Here is a 19,515-nt window from a genome sequence, read left to right as displayed (position 1 = left end):
ATGCATGAAAAATACATTTTCACACAAACTGGTGGCAAATGGTCAAGTGGTGCACTGCAGATTCTGAAATGTATACCTATATTCATGCAAGGATCACATCATCACATAACATGATCAAGAGTTCTATCAGTACCTGTAGTTACATAGCATTTCAATGCCCATTAAAGGACCACCTCAGACAATGGTTGTTGTTATCTCAAGACCTGTTCTAACAGCGTACTGACGCCATTCCACTGAGCGATGGACATGTATATGCATACCCTAGATAGCTCATGATTGTGGATCTCATTTATTTCTATGACTTCCAAGGAGTTCCTGTCGTCAGAAACTTTATGAAATCGGGACAGTAGTCTTGAAAGGTGATGAAAAGAAATAACCAGGTTACCTTGACGCAATGCTAAATTACAGAGGGTGAATATGCTGCATGAAGATACCAAGAAGCTTGTACAAAGAAAAGTGAGAGTGAAATGGCAGGATTTTTGAAACATTGAAATAAACTACAAACTATACTTGTCAAACCTGTCATTAAGGAATGGAAATCATGCAGTAATCAAAAACACAACATGGAGGACATTTTAGGTCATCTTCACAAAACACATACCCAAACCTCACACACAGCTTCATACTTATGAAAGAGGACAAACCAATATGCAAGGAGTGTGGAGATGAACTAACAATAAACCATATCTTACACATGCGCCAGAGTCGAGAAAAGAGGAAACATTTTTTACAATTTCCAACAGATCCATTTCCATCCCAGCATGATCCTAGGAGAGACGTGCAAATTTCCTGCATTTTTGGTTTCCTAAAATGTTCCTAAACAAGCTACATCCTAAAGAACATTTTAGTCATTACACACAAAATAAATACATTAAACCTTGTTCTTGGTGCATGGCAGCATTAGTCGCTTAGGCACCATAAAAATCAACACAATGCTGTAAGGTATACCTTGGTTAGCTATGTTATATGAGACAAGCTTTCGGCCTGGTGTGGTCCTTATTCACGTGACAGCGCTGTCATGAGGGTCTATGTCCCAGCGATCGGAAAGTGACCTATTCCAATAATTTTACAAACTGAAGGTGATTGTACAGATTTCTAAAGACTGGAGTGCTCAACTGTTTTATCAACGTCCGCCTGCTTTGACAGCCTGGAGTGAAACTGTTGAAGAGAATACATTTTTGAACATTTAACGCGTTTCTGAAGGCGTTGCTTTCAATTACGGGGCCAACAAAAAGCAGGTGAATGTCAAACGCCGCCTAGATAGGCTTTCTAGCAAGGCAGCGGTGTAGCGTGGAAAATCGCTCCGCCGATCCATCGCTGGCGCCGCTGACTTGAAAGGCGAACTGTTCAAACTTATATAGCTACTGACCACACCTGAAACACTGAATTGCGCATGATGAAGGCAGAATTTCTCTAGCACTGAGCACTGGTAGCTATCGATTTCGCGCCCAATATTGTGAAAATCTGTCTTCTCTTCGATCATTGATACGTCCACGGTTGAACATTTATGCGCCTCGGGGTAGGCCAGCCGTGGGAACATGGATGCGTGGTTGTAGCAACGATCGCTTGCATGGCACACTCTGCAAAATTCCAAGAGTCAGCTTCTTCAACGAAATGTGCAGCGCACATTTTCTACCGCGTACCTAAGCCCGGCGATGCATGCATATCGATCCCGATCGTTTCAAAGCTGCGCGGCCGTTCAGTCGGGTCACGCTAACCTCGAGCATGCGGGGGTTTAAACTACGTGTACGCAAACTTCAACGACAAGAAAAAGATGCAGCCTAAGCACTTTAGTCTAGTAATCCCCTATATACCAAAGAACATTGCTGTCCACAGGGAATTCGGATCATTCACGCTTCCGGCTTTCCGGTTGTGCACTCTTGCGGTGCGGTGCAGTAGGTCTTCGCCTCGACGAGTCGATGTGCAGGCCTCTAGTAGATTCGGCATGTCTTCTGCCACGGCTCTGAGGTAGAATTTAAACGAAGAATTTAGCTAAAAACATCCTGTTTCCTCGGTCTGCATGTGAGGAACGAGCATAATGCCATTTCACATACATACTTTGGACTGCCGAATGTTCAGCTGCACGACGAGGTGTGTGTGTGTGTGTTGTGCCGGCGCTAGATCTTCAGAGGTCGATGCAGGACCTAAGACAGCGTAAATGTTAGGAATAGCTCGCTCGCATTACGGGCAGATCGAGGTGATAGTTTAGTGCGAAGCGAAAGCTGCTCGTGAATGTGCGTATCTCGATGCCAGCTGGTGGAGCTGGTGCAGTACGTAGCATATCGCCTGCAGCTATGTGCTTGACAGCGATGTTTGCCGTACACAACCCTAAGTGAAGACCGTGATCTATGTTAGAACGGATGCACTCTTCGTAGCACCTCATCGAGAGTCGCGGCTAGCTGATATCATAGAGGATGAGATCCATTCACGCGTAGCAAGCGGAATGGGGCCGCGTTCGACGTGCATATAGCCATGAGCCTGTATATCGACGTCCGCCGTATCTTTACGAGAATCGAATGGATCCGTCGGACGTACCTTTAGACACTTCGTTGCTAGAAAGCTGTCTGCTCCATTTTCTTGTAGTGTGGGTGTGTGTAAGGGGGGGGGGGGGGGGGGAGAGGAGAAGCGAATGTGGAACTAGCTTTTCTCATGGGGTTCTTTTTCATTTACACTGGCAGCGGCTGACTGGCGAATGGAAGGCAAAATACGGCAATGTCTCTGGCTGTGCTGCTTCAGAAGATTCATCTGCAGCACCAAAGGAGGATGCAGAGGCTCTGCTACATGATCTCAAGAAGCACCTGGAATCTGCTAAAGGTGAGGGGGAGGAGCGTAGGCATTGCTTGGCATCACTTGCAGTCTGACCTTCCTCTGACAAGATGGTAATTACGATGGTTTCCTTTTGGGCTGCAATATAATCTTTGCTGCAGCACTGTTTTGAGAAGCCCGTGAGCATGCTAGCAGCCGGAATATATTAGAATTGAAAATAAGCTTACTATTTAGCAGTGGTGTAGCCAGAAATATTTCTGGGGGGTGTTATACACTGCCACTGGAAAAGAAAGGTAAAAGGGTGGAAAGGAGGGGGAGTGCAGAAAATTTTGGACGTGTACAGATATATCATTGCATGTATTGTTGCAGTCATGCAAAACCTTGTTATAATTTCAGACATAGCTTTGTCTTTTTTTTTTTTTTTTAGTTTACAGGTACTCCAATGTATATAGCCTAGTTTGTGTTGCTGCAGTTGCTGTGCACAATTTCAGTGCTTGTTCGCTAAATTTAGGGGCCAGCATGTAACACATCTGGCATATGTTTACGGTAGTCCTGATTTAGAACAGTGTTGCCAACGTTTTTATTGTAACACTCTACCGTGGTGGTGCAGTGGCTAGGGCGCTCGACAAATTCTGTGCCCAAGGGTACGGGGTCGAATCCGGTCGCGGCGGCCACTTTTCTGTTCAGCTGAAAAGCAAGTCGCCCATGTGCTATGCGATGCTGGTGCACATTAAAGAACCCTGGTGGTCGAAACTTCTAGAGCCCTCCACTGCAGTGTCTCTCATGGCCCGAGTTGCTTTGGCACGTTAAACCCCATAAGCCATATTAAACCGAACCACATTTATTATAGCAGCCAATTTTATATGAAACTGGCTCCACTTGCATTTCAATGTCAGTGAGCATTTGCAGCACGGGGTTTTCAGCCTGCATACTTTGTCACTGCATGTTTGTTTTCTACAGCTGGACAACAGGGTACGAAAAGTGAAGGCTGTTGTTTCACACAGGCAATGAGTATGCTGCTGTATTCTAAACAGTACTTCTGCAATTTTTAGATAGCATCTTTACAACTTCACCTATCGGGGACCTCTAGTTTCTTTTCCGAAACCTGGTGTCTCGTGCAGAGGCGGAGCAGCTGGTTCTGTCCTTTCACTGGCTGGGTGACGAGCTCAAGACAGGGCTGCAGTCCAAGCTGGAGCAGCTGTTGGACGCCTACCGGGAACTGTGCGACAAGATGGATGCCGCTTCAGCCCTGGAGCGTTACCGGGGCCTCTGTGAGCAGCTGTGCTCGGGTGCCCCCGCTGACCCTGCATCTCTGCAACACCAGCAGAACCTGCAGCTGAAGGCGCTGCGAGCCAGCCTGGAGGAGCAGCACTCTCAGGAGAAGACAGCACTCCTCTCTGAGCAGGTACGTGTTGGATACCAGGCAAATCAATTTCTTGGAAGAGAGTAGTTTGCAGGAAACCACACTTCCTTTGTCAGTGTAGGGATGATTTCATGTATAGTCGTATAAATGAGTGGGCAGTGGAGAATTAGCCATTTTAAAATTTCTGGTAGTTTGTCAGATTTCAGCAAATGTGCAATATTTGCCTCGCTTCAACTTCGAATTATCTCGCCTTGCCCATGTCAAAGACAAACAGATTGCTATAGAATGGAAAACTTTGCAACGTGTCTGCATAAGGACTCTGATACAGAACAATGCCACTCACCAGAATACACCATCGTAGTCATGGGGTTCTAGCAAATTCTTTTTGCTTGAGCGAGGTCATTGCATGGTATGTAACAAAAGCGTCTCCTGAAGTTGTGTTAGTTGCAGCGTTAGCTCTGTGCCCGGCCATAGTCCTTGCATAGTAGGCAGCATTAAGGATATATATTCCTGCGTACATTTTCTTGTGTACTTCTGGTCTAATTTCTTAGGCACTGTATAGTTTATGTACGATGTAGCGGAGTGTTCTAGGTGTATGGTGCAGTTCAGTTCAGTGTTCTAGAAAGCATCTAGATTTTAAAGAAGCCAGTTTTTGCCTCCTCACATTTCTCTTTATTTGTTAAAGGTTGTGTGATTATGGAAAGCTAGTCACACACCTGTACAACGACTAAAATTATAGAATATAAAAAAAAAATTGTTTGTCACCATATACATCTTTTCCTCAACATGCCAGAGCGGAAGAAAGAAATAAGTTTGTATTGTGCGGTAAAGGGTCAAAGTGTATATGACAGTCTGGTGGGCATTAACTGTCCCGCTTTTGTCGGCTGACACATAGCACCTGCTGTGAAAGATTTATTTTACAATAACCTAATTGTACTACCCACAGGAGATGGGAAGATTACTTGTGGATGTTTGTGTAATGGTTTCTTATTATGGCAAAGCAGTATTTATATTTAACCTTCAGGTTTCAGTTATGATCACAGAGTTTAGCAATACCTACATGGCACTTTCGCAAAGGCTGCTTAGCGACCCCTTGTCTTGTAGGTTCCTGTGGATTATGTGGTTATTATGAATGGCAATGGCTGGTCATATCTGGCCAGGCTCTTATGACACATCGAGTTGCTTGACTTGGATTAATGACAGTGGATCCATTACTGGCATGCAAATTAGGGGTTGGCATTAAATTCGATAAGAGAGAAATAAAAGCAAGGTTGATTAAAATGCCTTGAGAAATAACTGAAATATTTGTTAGTTTGTGGAACTGGATGCAGTAAAATATGCAAATGAACTTATGTGCAGCAGAGGATTTTAAATAAGCTGTACATATTGATGTTCAGTTTGTTCTTGCACTGTGATAACCACTTGCCTTTTTATTCACTCCTGCTTTGAAAATTCTGCAGTCACTACGTTTCATTCAGGTCTAAAAATTTCTTGTTCTACTAATGATTTGTTTCTTGTTGTTATAGCTGTACGCATCTCTATACCAGGCGCAATTTTCATACCTGCAGGTGGTTCGCACCAAGGAATTGCTTAGCAAACATCGGGCCGAACTGGAACAGCTGGAAAGGGCAGCTGAGTCGAGGCTTGCCGATGAACGGCGGCGTTTGACAGAAGAGCTTGATGTTCTGCGTTGCAGTCTTTGGGAAAAGGAGCAGGCTCTTAACCTATCTGTCAAAGAGAATGAAGCTAAGGCTTCTGCCGAAATGGCAGCACTCATCGACAAACATGGCACTGAGGTCAAAAGGCTCTCTTCTGCTCTCGAGGAAGAGCAGCGAAAGACGGAATCTCTTTGCAATGCACTCGATTCCCTAAAGCGAGAGAGGGACGAAATCGTAGAGCTCGCAGAGGGAATTGCAGAGGCCGGTTCTAGCGGGGCTGCAGATCCAAGCACCGTGATTCGGCGGCTAGCAGAGGAGAATGCGACCTTGCGCCGAGAGGCTGAGTCTGCAAAGACTGAGCATGAGTCTGAGCTCGCAGAGGAAAAGGCAAGGCTCCAGGAGGCTGAAGCCAAGCACAGAAAGAACGTTGAAGAACTGCTGGCAAGCCAGGAGCACTATCAGGAGGAACTGAAGCTCAAGGACGAAGAGCTGCTCCTGCTGAAGCACCAGGTTGAGCAGTACACTGACTCACTCAGCTCAGTGCATCTTGAGTATGACCAGGAGCTCGAGAATGTCGAGCGGAGGTTGGAGGCCCAGTATACTGCCAAGGTCGAGGCACTCAAGTCGGAGCACAGGGCAAACATTGAAGTGTTGCGAGAGAGCCTGCAGCGGGAGTTGCAGGACGTCAAGGCCGGCTACGAAGAGCAGCAGCAGAGGCTGCGCAGGAGCCTCGAGATGGAGCGCAACCTGGTGGCCAACTCGCAGAAAGCGCAGTACGAGCTCGCACTTGAGGGCCTGAGGAAAAATCACAGCACACAGCTGGAGAGACTGAAGGAGCAGCATGCGAGCGCCATAGAGGAACTTGAGCAGGAGAAGGCCCAATTGGAACAGCGCATGGAGGAGGAGAGGACATCTGCCCTGAGAGACCTGAAGCGCAGACTTGAGGCTCACTACACGGAGATTGTAGAGACTGCAAAGGTAGAGTGTGCCGCGAGGGTTCAGCAGTTGCAAGAAGAGCTGGGGAGGTTGGAAGTCGAGGTGAGCTCATTGCGCCAGCAGCAAGCAAAAGCACTGCCCGTTGAAGAGAAGGAGCTTATTCCTACAAAGGCCAGTCAGTCTGAGGCAGCAGCCCTTGCAAACTCAGCATCATTAGACAGCTTAGATGGCAAGCACCCAGAACAAAAGGAGGGCAGAGAGGAAATCATCTGTGAAGGCGCAGAGATGAAGCAGCAAGAAGCGGACACTGCTGCAGAGAACAGGTAAATTCCTTCTTTTGTTTTACTTTGTAATTTATTTGCAATAATTTCTGGGAGACTTGTGCACCCCTTGGACGCTCTCAGTATTTCAATGCGCTTCTGGCATTTGGTATGTGCTTCATGTGCCCCGGAAGAATGCTGCTGATGTTTTCAAGCTGACGATCCTTAGCTGTCTGCACTCCCACTCAATGTGCACTAATGATGTCGTCTGTTCACTTTGATCCTTTGACTCATAAGTGCATAAATCAGGATGAGCTCTGAATCCGAGTCGCAGGAGGAGCCATGTAGCCGAAATGCCAGATGCTCTAAAAGCAGTCATGTAACTGAAACAAAATATGAAAGTTTGCTCGGCACCAGCTGATAGCAACATTTGATTCATTTTACTTCTAATATTTTGTACCTCTCTGTTCTGCCAAGGCACATTCACATTCTCTTCATTGAGCATTTTCCAACAAATAAAAATGTTTGATCGGCTCCATAACATGACTTTTGAGCTTGACCAGTGTCGTCCTCACTCGCCAGTGGACACTGCCACTGTAAGCAAGAAAAATATTGTGCAGTCACAATAATGGAGCCCCAAAGATGTCTGGTCAGAAATGCAGGCACAAGGGCACTGCAGATAGCTTCTTGTGCTAAGCCTCTCCCATACTTGAAAAGTTGCTGATGCAGTCACCGACGTCAGCACGGTTATCTGTTCATATACACACAGTGGAGAAAAATTTCGAGACATCAGCACATATTTATAGACTTTGTTGGCTTGAAGGTAGTGCAGAACTCTGCCACTAGTGACCACTAAATCAGTTGTCGTCTCTCAGCATGCTCCAGGGCACCAGGGCATTGTGAAACGGCTAGCGTAAGGTTTCCGTTAAGCAAAAATAAAGCTAGCTGTCAATGTTGGGAAATCTTATTATGTGTACTTGTGTTCTTTAATTACCGTCGTTGCGCTTGTGCAATCGACTGTTTTGTCAGGTTAGATAAGATCTGAAAAAATGTTCGAACACATAATCAAACAGCCCGAAAAAATCTGTGAAATTAAAAGAAGAAATACCTTAATTTCAACAAAATTGACCAAAAAGGTCACAAACTTCATTGCTTCTCATGTTCCGTTTGCGTTAAAAATTCAAAGGGTGCACTTAAGTCTCCTTGCAGTGATGTGAAAGCACACAAGGACGTATTGTGTCTTGCATTGACTTTGGTTGGCTTGTTATGTGGATTCTGGATTGCATTGTTGGCCATGACTTGGATTAGGGCTGTGACTAATGTCACAAGTCATTGTGCATTGTCATAAGACATTATAGCCAATTAATCATGACTGGATTTGGTATTGGCTTATGTAGATTCTGGATTAGATTTTTGGCTGTGGCTAATGTGGCTAGTCATTAAGGCATTATAGCTAAGCAATCATGACTGGATTTAGTGTTTTGTCTTTTTTGGGCTTATGTGGATTGTGTTGGTTCGGATTTGTATCTGTCTTTTGGCCACGCATTCTGCAGACAGTCACATTCTGCGCATGCCACCGATGAGCCAAGAAATGCTTTTGCATTAATATTCGATTGTATTTACACCAGGGTAATGTTTTTATTATTGTTGTCCCATGCAGCATAACGATGCTGTATGGGACAGCAATGGTCACAAGACTGAGAGGAAGTGATAAGAAGGAGCGTGCACCTTAACCCCGCATTCCCTCTCAATTCTGCCTTGTAGCTTGGGCAGCTGTGTCTAACCCTCAGCGGCCGCTGCTGTTGCCCGAAGAGCTTGCCATGCAACTCCTGAGCCAAACCTGGAAAACAACTTGCCAAACCAATCTAAGGCAGTCCATCTGGTTAATGCTGTTTTAATTCAAGCTGGCACTTTTCACGTCATAGAAGGGCCAGTTGTTTGTGACAGTGAAGCTTGTTCACACCCATATTGGGTTAAAAAAAATTATGTGTGGATCGAAAGAACGATCCCTACGGTAATGCTAAATTTTGTTCCATTCCAAAAAATCCAACTTTTGGATGCCAAAGAGTGCAAAATGTCGAATTTCAGTAGTACATATTTGCGTGATGTAGTACGTGGCGATTCCTCATTAAAGTCTGAAATATTGGTCAAGTCCAAATTATTGGGGTCTGCAAAATCAGTCCGCTATGGTAGCACTTAGATTTTATTGAAATATTGTTTGTGTTAATTACTTTGCGCCACATCACAGCTTTGGTGGGCCAGAAAGTGCCTCCTGTGAATTGTCAGAGAATGCAGTCAGAAACATACCGCATTTATCATTAGTCATTTATTATTTTTCGTTGCTGCTCAAAACCCGGAAGCTTGTTTCACAATATTACTTGGTGCCATCTAGCAGCATGAAAATTGTTTCAAATGCCTGTATGTACTTTAAACCAACATTCAGGCATTGCTGCAACAAATCTCTTCCAAGGTGATCTTAAGCCTTCAAATCATGTCGCAGTTCTGAAGCTTTGAGAGGTCAAAAGTGGCCTCACAGATAATTTTATAGCTTTTGCATCGAAGCACAATTTGATTATATTGATAGTTGCTCTAGTCGATTGTATCTTGGGCATACTGATTTGTGGCACAGGTTGAGCTTTCGGTGAGCAAAAGCATGGCTCCACATGTCTGCATTCCATCTTTCTCTGTCTTCTTTTTCCCAACAGTGCCAGAGATACATCAGTGGAGTGGTCGGACATTTCCGTGGAGGACATCCTGTATGAGCGGTCGGAACTGCTAAAACAGCTAAGGAGCTTAAGTGCAACAGTGGACAGGGTAGGACATATCCTGCATGTGTTCCCGTAATACGTCATGCCTGATTTTTTTCAAGTACAGGGTCCTGCTCATAGCAGGAAGCAGTAAAATACATGATGGCGTTTTTTTTGCAACATGTTCTTTCAAGTAAAAAGCTAGCTTCCTCTCTTATAGCCTCCTTACTACATCATTCATAGTGTAAATACTGCAGCTGGCATTTGGAGAAACGCCATAAACTAAACGCAGTGCACTGAAAAAGTTCCCTTTTATATCACATTGAGAATCATAGGGCATTGCAGAATCTTTACAGTGTAGCTCATTATCTGAGCTTTAATGGAAAAAGCTTCAAGCCGAACTTATTTTGTCATGATGGTCGTGAGGACATGCCAGACGCAGTGCACTGGGGAGCCAGCAATGAATCGATGATCTCATCACAATGCATGTAGGATGCTCTGCTGACCTCATTTTACTTTGTCGATTGTTGTGCAAGGGTCCCTCTGATGCAAAGGTTTGTGCTTGTCTCCAGCTCCAAGCTGAGAAAGAAGACTTGCAAGAGCAGCTTCGGAAAGCACACGAGGAGCTCACCTCTAAGGAGATCAGGGCCACTTCGCGCTCGCCAAGGTATTTTCCCTGCACCCAGCAGCATCTGTGCATGCGGCCCTTCCCTTCCTCCTCTTCTTCCTCTCAATTTCTTTTGTTGGTCATTCAGTTTTCCGACTAATTTGGTTCTGTAACTCGCTATTCTGGTTGTTGGTAAAACATCCACACTTCCAGTTTTTTTTTTCTTTTCTTTTTTTCGTCCTGTTTGAACACACCATAAAGTTTCTTGTTGGGAATTTTAGAGGTAAGCCTAGTCCCTAAAAATAACTTGACCTGCTTGTAAAATTTAAATTGTTTATGATGGCTTTACAATTTGGAAGGTCATGTTAATGAGACCTAGGCCTGATGGTATTTGGTATGAACCATAAGTGTATGTGTGTACTGCCAAGAATATTTAGGGAACGTTTTTCTCTCGACACTTTGGGCCGAACAGACGCCAGGGGCTGGTATCAGGTTCCGGTTTTTAAGTAGGAGAGGTTGTCTACCATTTGCAACTTAATTAAGCAAGTTAGCTCTTATCAGAGTATTCTGAAAGGTGAAGGATTTATGTAAGAATACTCCATTAGTAAATCTTTCCTGACCCTTTTTTGGTGGGTTCACAAGGGATGAAACTAGTCTAGGTAGTTTATGAACGCTGAAAATTTATGAATATGAAAGTTTATGAACGCGTTCTGGATATGCGTAAGGCGTTTAGAAATGGTTCAACGATGGAGGAAGAAAAACTAGACGTTACAGGTCGCCTGTGACCAATCAGATACAAATGGTGCGCATCTCTTGGTACCAGAGAGAAAGAAAAGAATAAGTGGGAACTTCAAGCAAATATTCTTAGCATGTCGTAGCAGGGAAGCGCTGTGCCGAAATCGGTTCACACTTCAGGAGAAAAGTGTGCACATTGCATTTATGCATTCCTCACTGCAAAGTGAAAGCTGTCGCTCAGTGGTAACAAAGCACATACGTTGTGTTTCGCTCTACTACAACCCTCACGCCCTGCACCTCTGTGGCATGCATCTGAAGCCAAGCACACACTGTTGTTGCACCAAGAAAAGTGCCGTACATGAGGAGGTAACGCAGCTTTTTTATTTTTTTTACCTGTTGTGTTCATTCACACAGTAAGGCCCTGCTACTGAAAATGTGAGTATACAGCTCTCTCCTACATATGGGCATATACATAGCTCACAGCTTCTTTTATGTTTTGTACTCTCTTTAGGTGCAGTTTTCTGTATAAGTATTGGCCACTCTCTTATTTATAGTATTGCAGCATATTTTGTTACCCTTTTCATTTTCAGTCAGCTTCAAAACATGAAGTTCATTTATATAGATAGTACACGAGTGGCTTTGTCATAATTATCTGCTCTTCACATTATATTATGGCAACATCATCTTGTTACTCAGCCAAACGAGTGGACTGGTTGGTTAGTTGTCAAACATTACTTGTCAGAATTCATTGTCTTCACCGCAGAGGCCAGTTCAACATATTTTCGCTAAACATTATTGCAAATGTTTTTGGAACAGAGGCACTATTATATTGCCATATTGTTTGCTCTTAATTATGTCTCATTTGTAAAGATAGTGAAGAGAACTGTTTGCTGTATCTAAGATTCAGATCTTATTTCCTACAAGTTCAGATAGCAGGCTTACATGAACAACTTGGCAGCTAGCCTGATGAAGCATTGCTGGATGGTGGTTGGATACACTATAGTGGGACACACAACTCAAGAAAGAGGTGGCTTCTGGCCTTCAAAGGACATTCATTCCCCACAGCCAGTGGCATCGACCGATTCTCGCGAATAGCCCCCTCGGACTTGCTAATGGGACAATGCAAGGGGGGCAGGTGAAAGTGGTTCACCACCATGCATTGGATTGCCTTATGGCTCATGAGGATCGATCGACGCCATTGGCTCAAGGTCTTTCTTTGAGGGGCATCTGCTTCTATTTTTTCTTGAGTTGTGTCCAACTATAGAGACCTGCCAGATGGGATATATGAAGATGCTTGCAGAATGCATGTTTAAAAAAAAAAATAGCAATAGTAGATCCAGGTCACTTCGCAGGATACACCATGCTAGCTGAACATGAATGTTCTGAGAGAACTGTTGCGTCTATGAATGCCTGTTTTTTTTTTTTCTATTGCAGTGGGTTCTGTGCTCTAATGAAATTAAGGCTGAGCAAGCCTGTTAAGAACACTCTAATGCGAATGACACACCATGTTATGGGCATTCTTTATTGAAACGTGTAGTGTTGCAGTCCATTATTTAACACTCAGAATGTAGCTGAATAAAACAGGGTCTCATTCAAGCTAGGTAAACATACTGAAAAAATTTACATTTATGCTTTTGCAACGAGTCAGTCAGTGCTCAAATGACCAGGGCGCACTGCCTTTCAGTCTATTTTTCTATCATATCCTCACCTGGCCCTGGTGTCTTTATGGTTGTCAAAACATGTTGTGTAGAAGACGCTGCCTTAGTCTATGAAACGGATATCGATATGACTTTTATTTGGCACTCCTTGTGTTCTTTGCTTGAATGACACTTTTTTTCGTTTATGTTCTCAGAATTCCCTGGTCTGGCCTGTGTTGCTTTTATTCATCCCTGCTGTGCAGTATTTTTCTTTCTTTTCTCCTCCTCAGCCTGCACTCCTTCTCACCTACTCCTCACCCACCCACACTTTTGTCTACCCTTCCACTTCCCCCTTTTTTCCTTTATTGTGTCGTTTTTTATTTGTTTTTTTTTTTGTGTTTATCCTTTTCCCTGCAATTATTTTCTTTCCCACCTTTATACTTTTTTTTTCCCTCCTGCACCATGTTCCCTTGCCCTCCCTCCCTTCCCCGCGACCACCACCGACTCCCGCAAAGCCCTTGTCTGCCGTTTTCTGAAGAGAAGGCCAGCCCGCTCTACACATGCAGTGATGGTGTCTTCTGTTCTAGGGAGTGGCTCGCAGGCTCAGGGCTGACAGCCAATGAGATTCAATCTTGGCAGCTGTAAGTGTATTGCTCTGAAATGAAAAAATTATCCGGGGTGGGTGGCACTGGACTGTGCTTTCTTTTTTCTTTTTTTGTTGGGTTCTTTTATTTTTGTTTTTGTTTTTTGCACCTACACTGCTTCCTCCCGTCTTTGCTCCCCCTTCCCCCAGCCATCCCAATGACTAGGCCAGGTATTGCAAAACTATCGTCAGTGCATTGTTGGACGGCAGGCAATCACTGAGGAGAAGCTTGCAGTTACGATTGCGCCCTTCCTTTCTCCAGTGCACTTTTGGTGGTGTCCTAGCGCCTTGTGCAACTGTGCATGCTAATCATGTCATTTACCCTGCCATGTATAACTGGTGCCTTTAAAAGCAATAACTGAGAGTTATATTTCTTTGTTTCTTGCCAGCAACGGCCAGTTGTTGGAGGGGGAGAAAATGTGGTCGTCGCTGTTCACAGAAGCACAGAGGCTTCCACAGAAGCACAGAGGGTTAACAGGGGTGGTATACTCATTGAACACGCAGATTACCCTCATGAAAACCTTGTGTAAAAGCATACCAGAGTTACGCTGCATATTGAACTACTTTTTCGCCAGCCATTCATATGTTGAAACTGCTTGCTGTGCCTCGGCAAGTTGATAGCTGCTAGGTCCCTGCGTGCTTCTCAAGAAATGGTCAGGGAAGTACGTATTAATTTTTTGTTTATTTCTTTTGATTACATTTAAGCATAATGGCCGGACATAATCCTCGAGCCATTTTTTTTATCACTTAAAGAAATATGTTGTTGTCCTTTTAACCTATAAACCGTCCTTCATGATAACTGCAATGTTTACACAATGGGTAAATGTTCACATTCAGGTGCATAGGTTTACTAGTTTGCATAGGTTTACTAGTTTATCATCAGAGGTGCACTGGAGCAGACAACATCCAATGTAGCTTTTGTGGCTGCGGACACTAGATCGGGGCTGCAGATGTTGCTAGATTGCAGGAAGCAGCCTAGCGAATCATTGTTTCTGAGCTCAGTCATCACTGCTTTTTATATGCCTAGTTGTGTTATGTGCTGTTTCTGGTGGTTGCTTTTTGGGACACTACTTCTTTTCTCGCTTTTGTTTCTGCCTCAGTCTTTTATGCCTGAATATAGGGGCTGAATGCTTGCATGCGTCTTACACCTTCCTCATTTTGCATTAAAAGTTATGGTTTCTTTGCATTCACACCTCTTTCGGTGGGCTGCACAGTTTTGGCATTCTTGGTTTTGTGTTTGCTCAGTTAACGTGCATGTCGAGCCGCAGATGTGCGCCTAATTTAGACATAAGAAAGGCAGAACATTTTTAGAATGCTATAACCTCTTGAGGTAGGTGCATGAATTCGCCTTTATATTTTGTGTAGGATATTCAGATTGTCAGAGCTGCAAATGAGGCTTTAAAGCACTATGCTGTCATGGTTAGCCTTGAAACGTAAGTTAAAAAACATTGCAGTAGACATGACTGTTTTACTACTACAGTTGTGATTGTGGTAACATACATTTTTTACAGCTTCTAAGCTGTGTAGGCTAAGATTTTGTTGTGTGAAATCATCATAGTATTAGTAGCGTCATAGCAATAGGTTTTATTTTCTTTTTCTTATTTTTTTAATTTTTTACTGTGATAAAAGTACTATATACTTCACCTCTGACCCATTCTGCTTTCTTCTTTTACTAACTTGCATTTTTAGTCGCCTAGTATTGTTTTATCATTGTAAGCATAGTCGCATTTAGTTCTTCCTTTTCATATGATAGCACATCTTGTATGCTACATAATAAAACACTTTGAGACAGAAGGTCATGTCCCTCAAATCCCGCTTCAACAAGTGAACAGACCACTTTATGTAACACACACTGCAACTTTAGAGCTGCTTTGTGTCCTTTGACTGGTTGCAGCATACTTTAAATATGTATACTCCAAAACATTGTATGGCAGTCGTATTAGGTAACTGCCCTGTACACTACCTTTCTTCGTGGCATTAAGGCAGCATGCAGCCTGTTTGACTTCAGTCAGTAATGACTGTGGTGTATGGCAAAAGCATCAGTGAGGACTTGGATATTGGTAGTGAGTGCCACTGCAATTGCTAACCAGTTTTCTCACTTTCCGCGCTATGCCAGGTGAGGCGAGAAACTCGTGTTTAGTACGGGTGTCGCCAACATGTAGTGTATCAGATTTTGTCTAGGCCCGATTTATTTGTGCACTTAAAACGTCTTTAGTTTCACAGCTGCAGCTGGTGAATGCGTACTACTCGATTCTGTTGTGTCATTCGCACAACACAAAGTGCAAACAATGTGCAAAGAAAGCTAGTGCCCTCTCTTGGCAATGCCGTGAGGTAGCATTTATAGCCCTCAGCAAAATGGTACATTCACTGATGCGAACTGCTGTCTTTTAATGTTTCTGTATGTTGGCCTAGTAACTGACTTTATATATATGCCTAGCGCCGCGCGGCCGCCGTGTTTATGTTGTGTTCAGCTGCACCAGTCACTGGCACAGGCATGCATGCGAAATTTCAGTTTAGGCAGAACATGCAGTCATTTACCCAAAAGTTGTGTGGGGAGTGAGTGTGCACAGCCTTCTGCCTCGCCCGCTGTGGTTGGGGTTCGGGAGGAGCAAAGAAGTGAGCATAGCACTGTCTCGGCAGCAGGGAATGGCAAGCACATTGAGCCTGTGGGTCACCAAGAACAGCTAGCTTCTCTTGTCCACTTCCTCTGCATTGCTCTGTGCTGCTCTGTGGCTGTTTTTCTAGTTTGCTACGCATCGGTTCACTCCTTTTCTGTTATTTTTTGAGGGGAAAGCAGACCCTGTGCTTTGGCCTGGCCCCTTCTTTATCCATGAATGTATTGGCTTCTGTTCTCTTGGTTTGCACTATGACATTGGGGAGCTGTGGTTTAGGAAGCAGAACTGCTTTATAAAGTTACAGCTGATTTAGCTATGTTGGCCAAATGCGAAGTATGTGCACTACCACGTCGCATTTTACTTTACCCTCATCATTTCCAGGCAAGGTTAAGGTCAGGCTTCACGCGGAGTTTGGCATAATTGATGATTGGGGACTTTAATGGTCGAGCACTGTAAAAGTTTTGAAATCGTTTAACATAGCTTAAGAAGGAAGTGCTGTTAGCAGTGAGTTCTGGGCAAGTATGCACACGGATGGAAGATGATGAAGATTGTGAGACTTGTGACGCACAGCTAAACGCACAGGGGGGTCAATTGTGGCAGATGTGCAATGCCCTTGTGCTGTGCCATCGAAGTTGATCTGTTTGCGCCGCCACAGAATCGAAATATAGCTGTGGCCATATTTATTTTATTTCAAGGTCAAAGGGAATGCACAAGCCAACTGACAGCTGAGTGGAAGGCCTATTGCTAGCCCTAGTGCCAAGCTGGTTCATGTTCACATATATAAAGAGCATGTATGCTCGTTGCATTGACTTCATAGTTTCTCCGAGATGCGGCATTTTATGGCTCGTTCTTGTAGACTAATTTTTAGGAAGCTGGTCTAGCAATACTTACTGTACTGGGGAGAAAATGTGAAAAGCTGTAGCTGGTGTTTTTTTTTTTTTCTTTTTTTCCTCGGTATTTTGTGATATTGTTTCAATTTGCCGGCCAAATAATTGACTTTCTTACAGCTGATACTATGGCTCTATTGTGAGAGCATGAACTGGGCAGCTCTCTGCATCAGGTGCATTTTTATTCAATTGAATGTTGTGAGGAATAACTTTCTAAAGCTTCGGGACAGTGACGCATGCCTGCATTTTCCTAGACATACGAGTTTAGTACACAGAAGGGCATAGTATACCAATTTCAACTTTGTTTCGCCTTCCACAAACATCCACATATGCATGCATGCTTTTCCACTTTTTAGAGAGTATCGATGACCACCATAAGTCACTGTGATCTTGTGTGAGTTTTCATGAACTAAGAATCACTTTCTAGCTGCTGTTTATGGAACATTAGCTTTCTAGAATCTGTGTACGCACTTATTTCATGGTATTTAATTAGTATGCCTTTTCGTTCTGTCAAGGTTCATCTAACAAAAGAAATTTCAAGCTGACTTCTGTTTGGAATTTATTGCCCTTTGTCATTTGTAACACCTTTGCATGGATAGCCATCGGGTCTTTTCACAGCACGAGATTTCTGCCGAACCTTGTGTGCTTTTAATATGGAATTGTCTCCTGACACTTGGTCTGTGCTTTCCTGATCACTTCTGCTTGGAGAGGAAATGTGGTTGGCTTTGCTTACTTCATTTTAAGCCCCTCAACATTCTTTTCTGATTTCTTCTGTTCTTTACTCATCCTACTAATCGGTCCCCATTGCAGCACTGAATATGCTGCCCATTCATCAGTTCCTGAAATGCGGGTAAAATATTTTGGAGGGGAATTGTATGTGAGATATGTTTAGCTTTGTGGAAGTTAATGCTAACTTACCTCTGCTGAGCCAATTATGGAATTATCCTGGCAGCTAGAACCGAAATGGCATCAGGGGAATGGTATTGCCAGCACTCAGTTTATTAAGGACAAGAGCTATAAGAAAAAAGCTCGTTTTGTGTTAGCACTGAAATCTTGCACAAGTGGTATTCTCAGTCTCTCTTAGTCAGTAGTAGCACATTTAGCATTGGCACCTGTTTACCTGTCCTCTTAGTTTACCTAGGAGCCTCCTTGAACTGTGACCCTCCTCTGGGTCAAAGAAGTCCTGCCGTACCTACAAAAGGGCTGATTGCCACTCCTGTATCACTAGATTCATTTATGTCTTTCCTTAGGTATTCATCAGAAAGACAGGGAAAGTACTTGCAGTGAGGTGCGGAAGAACTGCTCATTTTGCCTTCCTGCGGACATTTGTTGCCTATTGTTTTAATTGGTTGTAAAGTCCAGGCTCACAAAATGACAGCAGTGTTCTCGCTTTGAGACAGAGACAGTGCAGATGCCATGAGCAGTGGGCTATTGTGTGAGAGAGAGCCCGTAAAATAAGATTCTGTAGAAGGTCAAAGTATGAGCGAGCGAACACTAAACCAGAGATATATTCAGGGTTGTTGCCCAAAACACACCCGTCTCAAAACTGACAGCACCATTCTCTAATGCCAGCATTATTTTTTATTGCTGTTTTGCTTTTCGTTGCAGATTCATTGCCTTGAGTATGGGTGATTTTGTTTAATGAACGCACCCTCCCTAGTCATGGTCATGAAATGGGTGTGAATGTATGTGTGCCTTTGTGAGGAGTCGAGAGAATACTGCCTAGCTAGCACTCCTACTAAAGTTAATGGATGGCTGCAGTGGTTATGCCCAGAAAAAGGGCGATGTCACGTGCTTATGCATGCTGTATTTCAAATCCAGGATTCTCTGTGCGTAGCCCAGCACTCTTCACATTCACTGGTGACTATCTTGCACTGAACATGGTGCACCAGTTGACTTTGACTTTGGAGACTGCATCATTTGGCTGTATTTTTCAAGTTAGAAGCAACATTGCCAATATGTATACTACTTGGGAAAGGCCATGTCATTTTGTGCTTGGCTATCTTGTGGTTGCTTTAGGAGAAGGAAGCTTCGGGAGAAGAGGGAGAAGAGGGAAAAAAAACTTACTCATTCAAATAGTGGCTGTTTTTTTCTTTAGGCAATTTTGCTTGTTCAAATTTTCGAAATCCATTGTTCAGTCCTCTTTGATTTTTAGATTCTAAAGCTCCACATCTGATTACTTTAAAATTGACTAGAAAATTAGTAGTTAAGCAAACATGTCACGAGCATAATATGTTTGTGTACTGAGTAAATGTAAACTGCGGTTAAATAATGCAGATCTTTTTAAAGTTTTAATTTTGTTTCATCTTTGTTCTTGTTGCAGTTACAGTCGAACCCACTTATAACAATGTTATCATTATACTTGTAACAAAAATTTCATAACTAATAATTGTTGTAACTGAGTTAAGCCAAAACAGCAAAGAAAACTTAACTTGAGCAATGTTATTAAAGAGGAAGTAGCTTACACGTTTCACTTATTTGCCAGCAAAAATATGTAATGAATCAGCTTCAGCGTAACCAATTTAACTGCTTCACGCCAATATTATTGACATCTTTCTGCAGGGCGTCCAACTGCTGCACATAGCTGTGTGAAAGATTTTCAGCACAAATGATGTCCTGCAGGGAATTGACCATTCTTAGGACTTTGTGATGTGGTTTGGC

The 19,515-nt window shown here is 43.5% G+C and overlaps 1 protein-coding gene across 18 annotated transcripts in view; it reads left to right on the top strand.

Moving 5' to 3' along the window:
- The window catches only part of LOC146199400 (uncharacterized), a 269,488-nt gene that overhangs the window by 184,650 nt on the left and 65,323 nt on the right, over positions 1-19,515 (top strand). For 11 of the 18 annotated variants that reach the window (XM_084594875.1, XM_084594861.1, XM_084594863.1 and 8 more), the window contains exons 12-17: positions 2,679-2,814; positions 3,888-4,171; positions 5,698-7,046; positions 9,686-9,797; positions 10,303-10,397; positions 13,225-13,350. In XM_084594875.1, coding sequence (XP_084451001.1) covers positions 2,679-2,814; positions 3,888-4,171; positions 5,698-7,046; positions 9,686-9,797; positions 10,303-10,397; positions 13,225-13,350 — 2,102 coding nt within the window. Of the gene's footprint in view, positions 1-2,678; positions 2,815-3,887; positions 4,172-5,697; positions 7,047-9,685; positions 9,798-10,302; positions 10,398-11,486; positions 11,508-13,224; positions 13,351-19,515 lie in introns of all 18 variants that reach the window. The other 7 variants (XM_084594864.1, XM_084594877.1, XM_084594862.1 and 4 more) reach the window with 5 other exon arrangements.

The sequence above is a fragment of the Amblyomma maculatum genome, chromosome 2 (genome assembly GCF_055883805.1).
Source record: "Amblyomma maculatum isolate TAMU_Amacu chromosome 2, ASM5588380v1, whole genome shotgun sequence".
In the NCBI taxonomy this organism is placed as follows: domain Eukaryota; kingdom Metazoa; phylum Arthropoda; class Arachnida; order Ixodida; family Ixodidae; genus Amblyomma; species Amblyomma maculatum.
The sequence above is the reverse complement of the archived record's forward strand: the minus strand, read 5'-3'. Positions and strand labels throughout refer to the sequence as shown.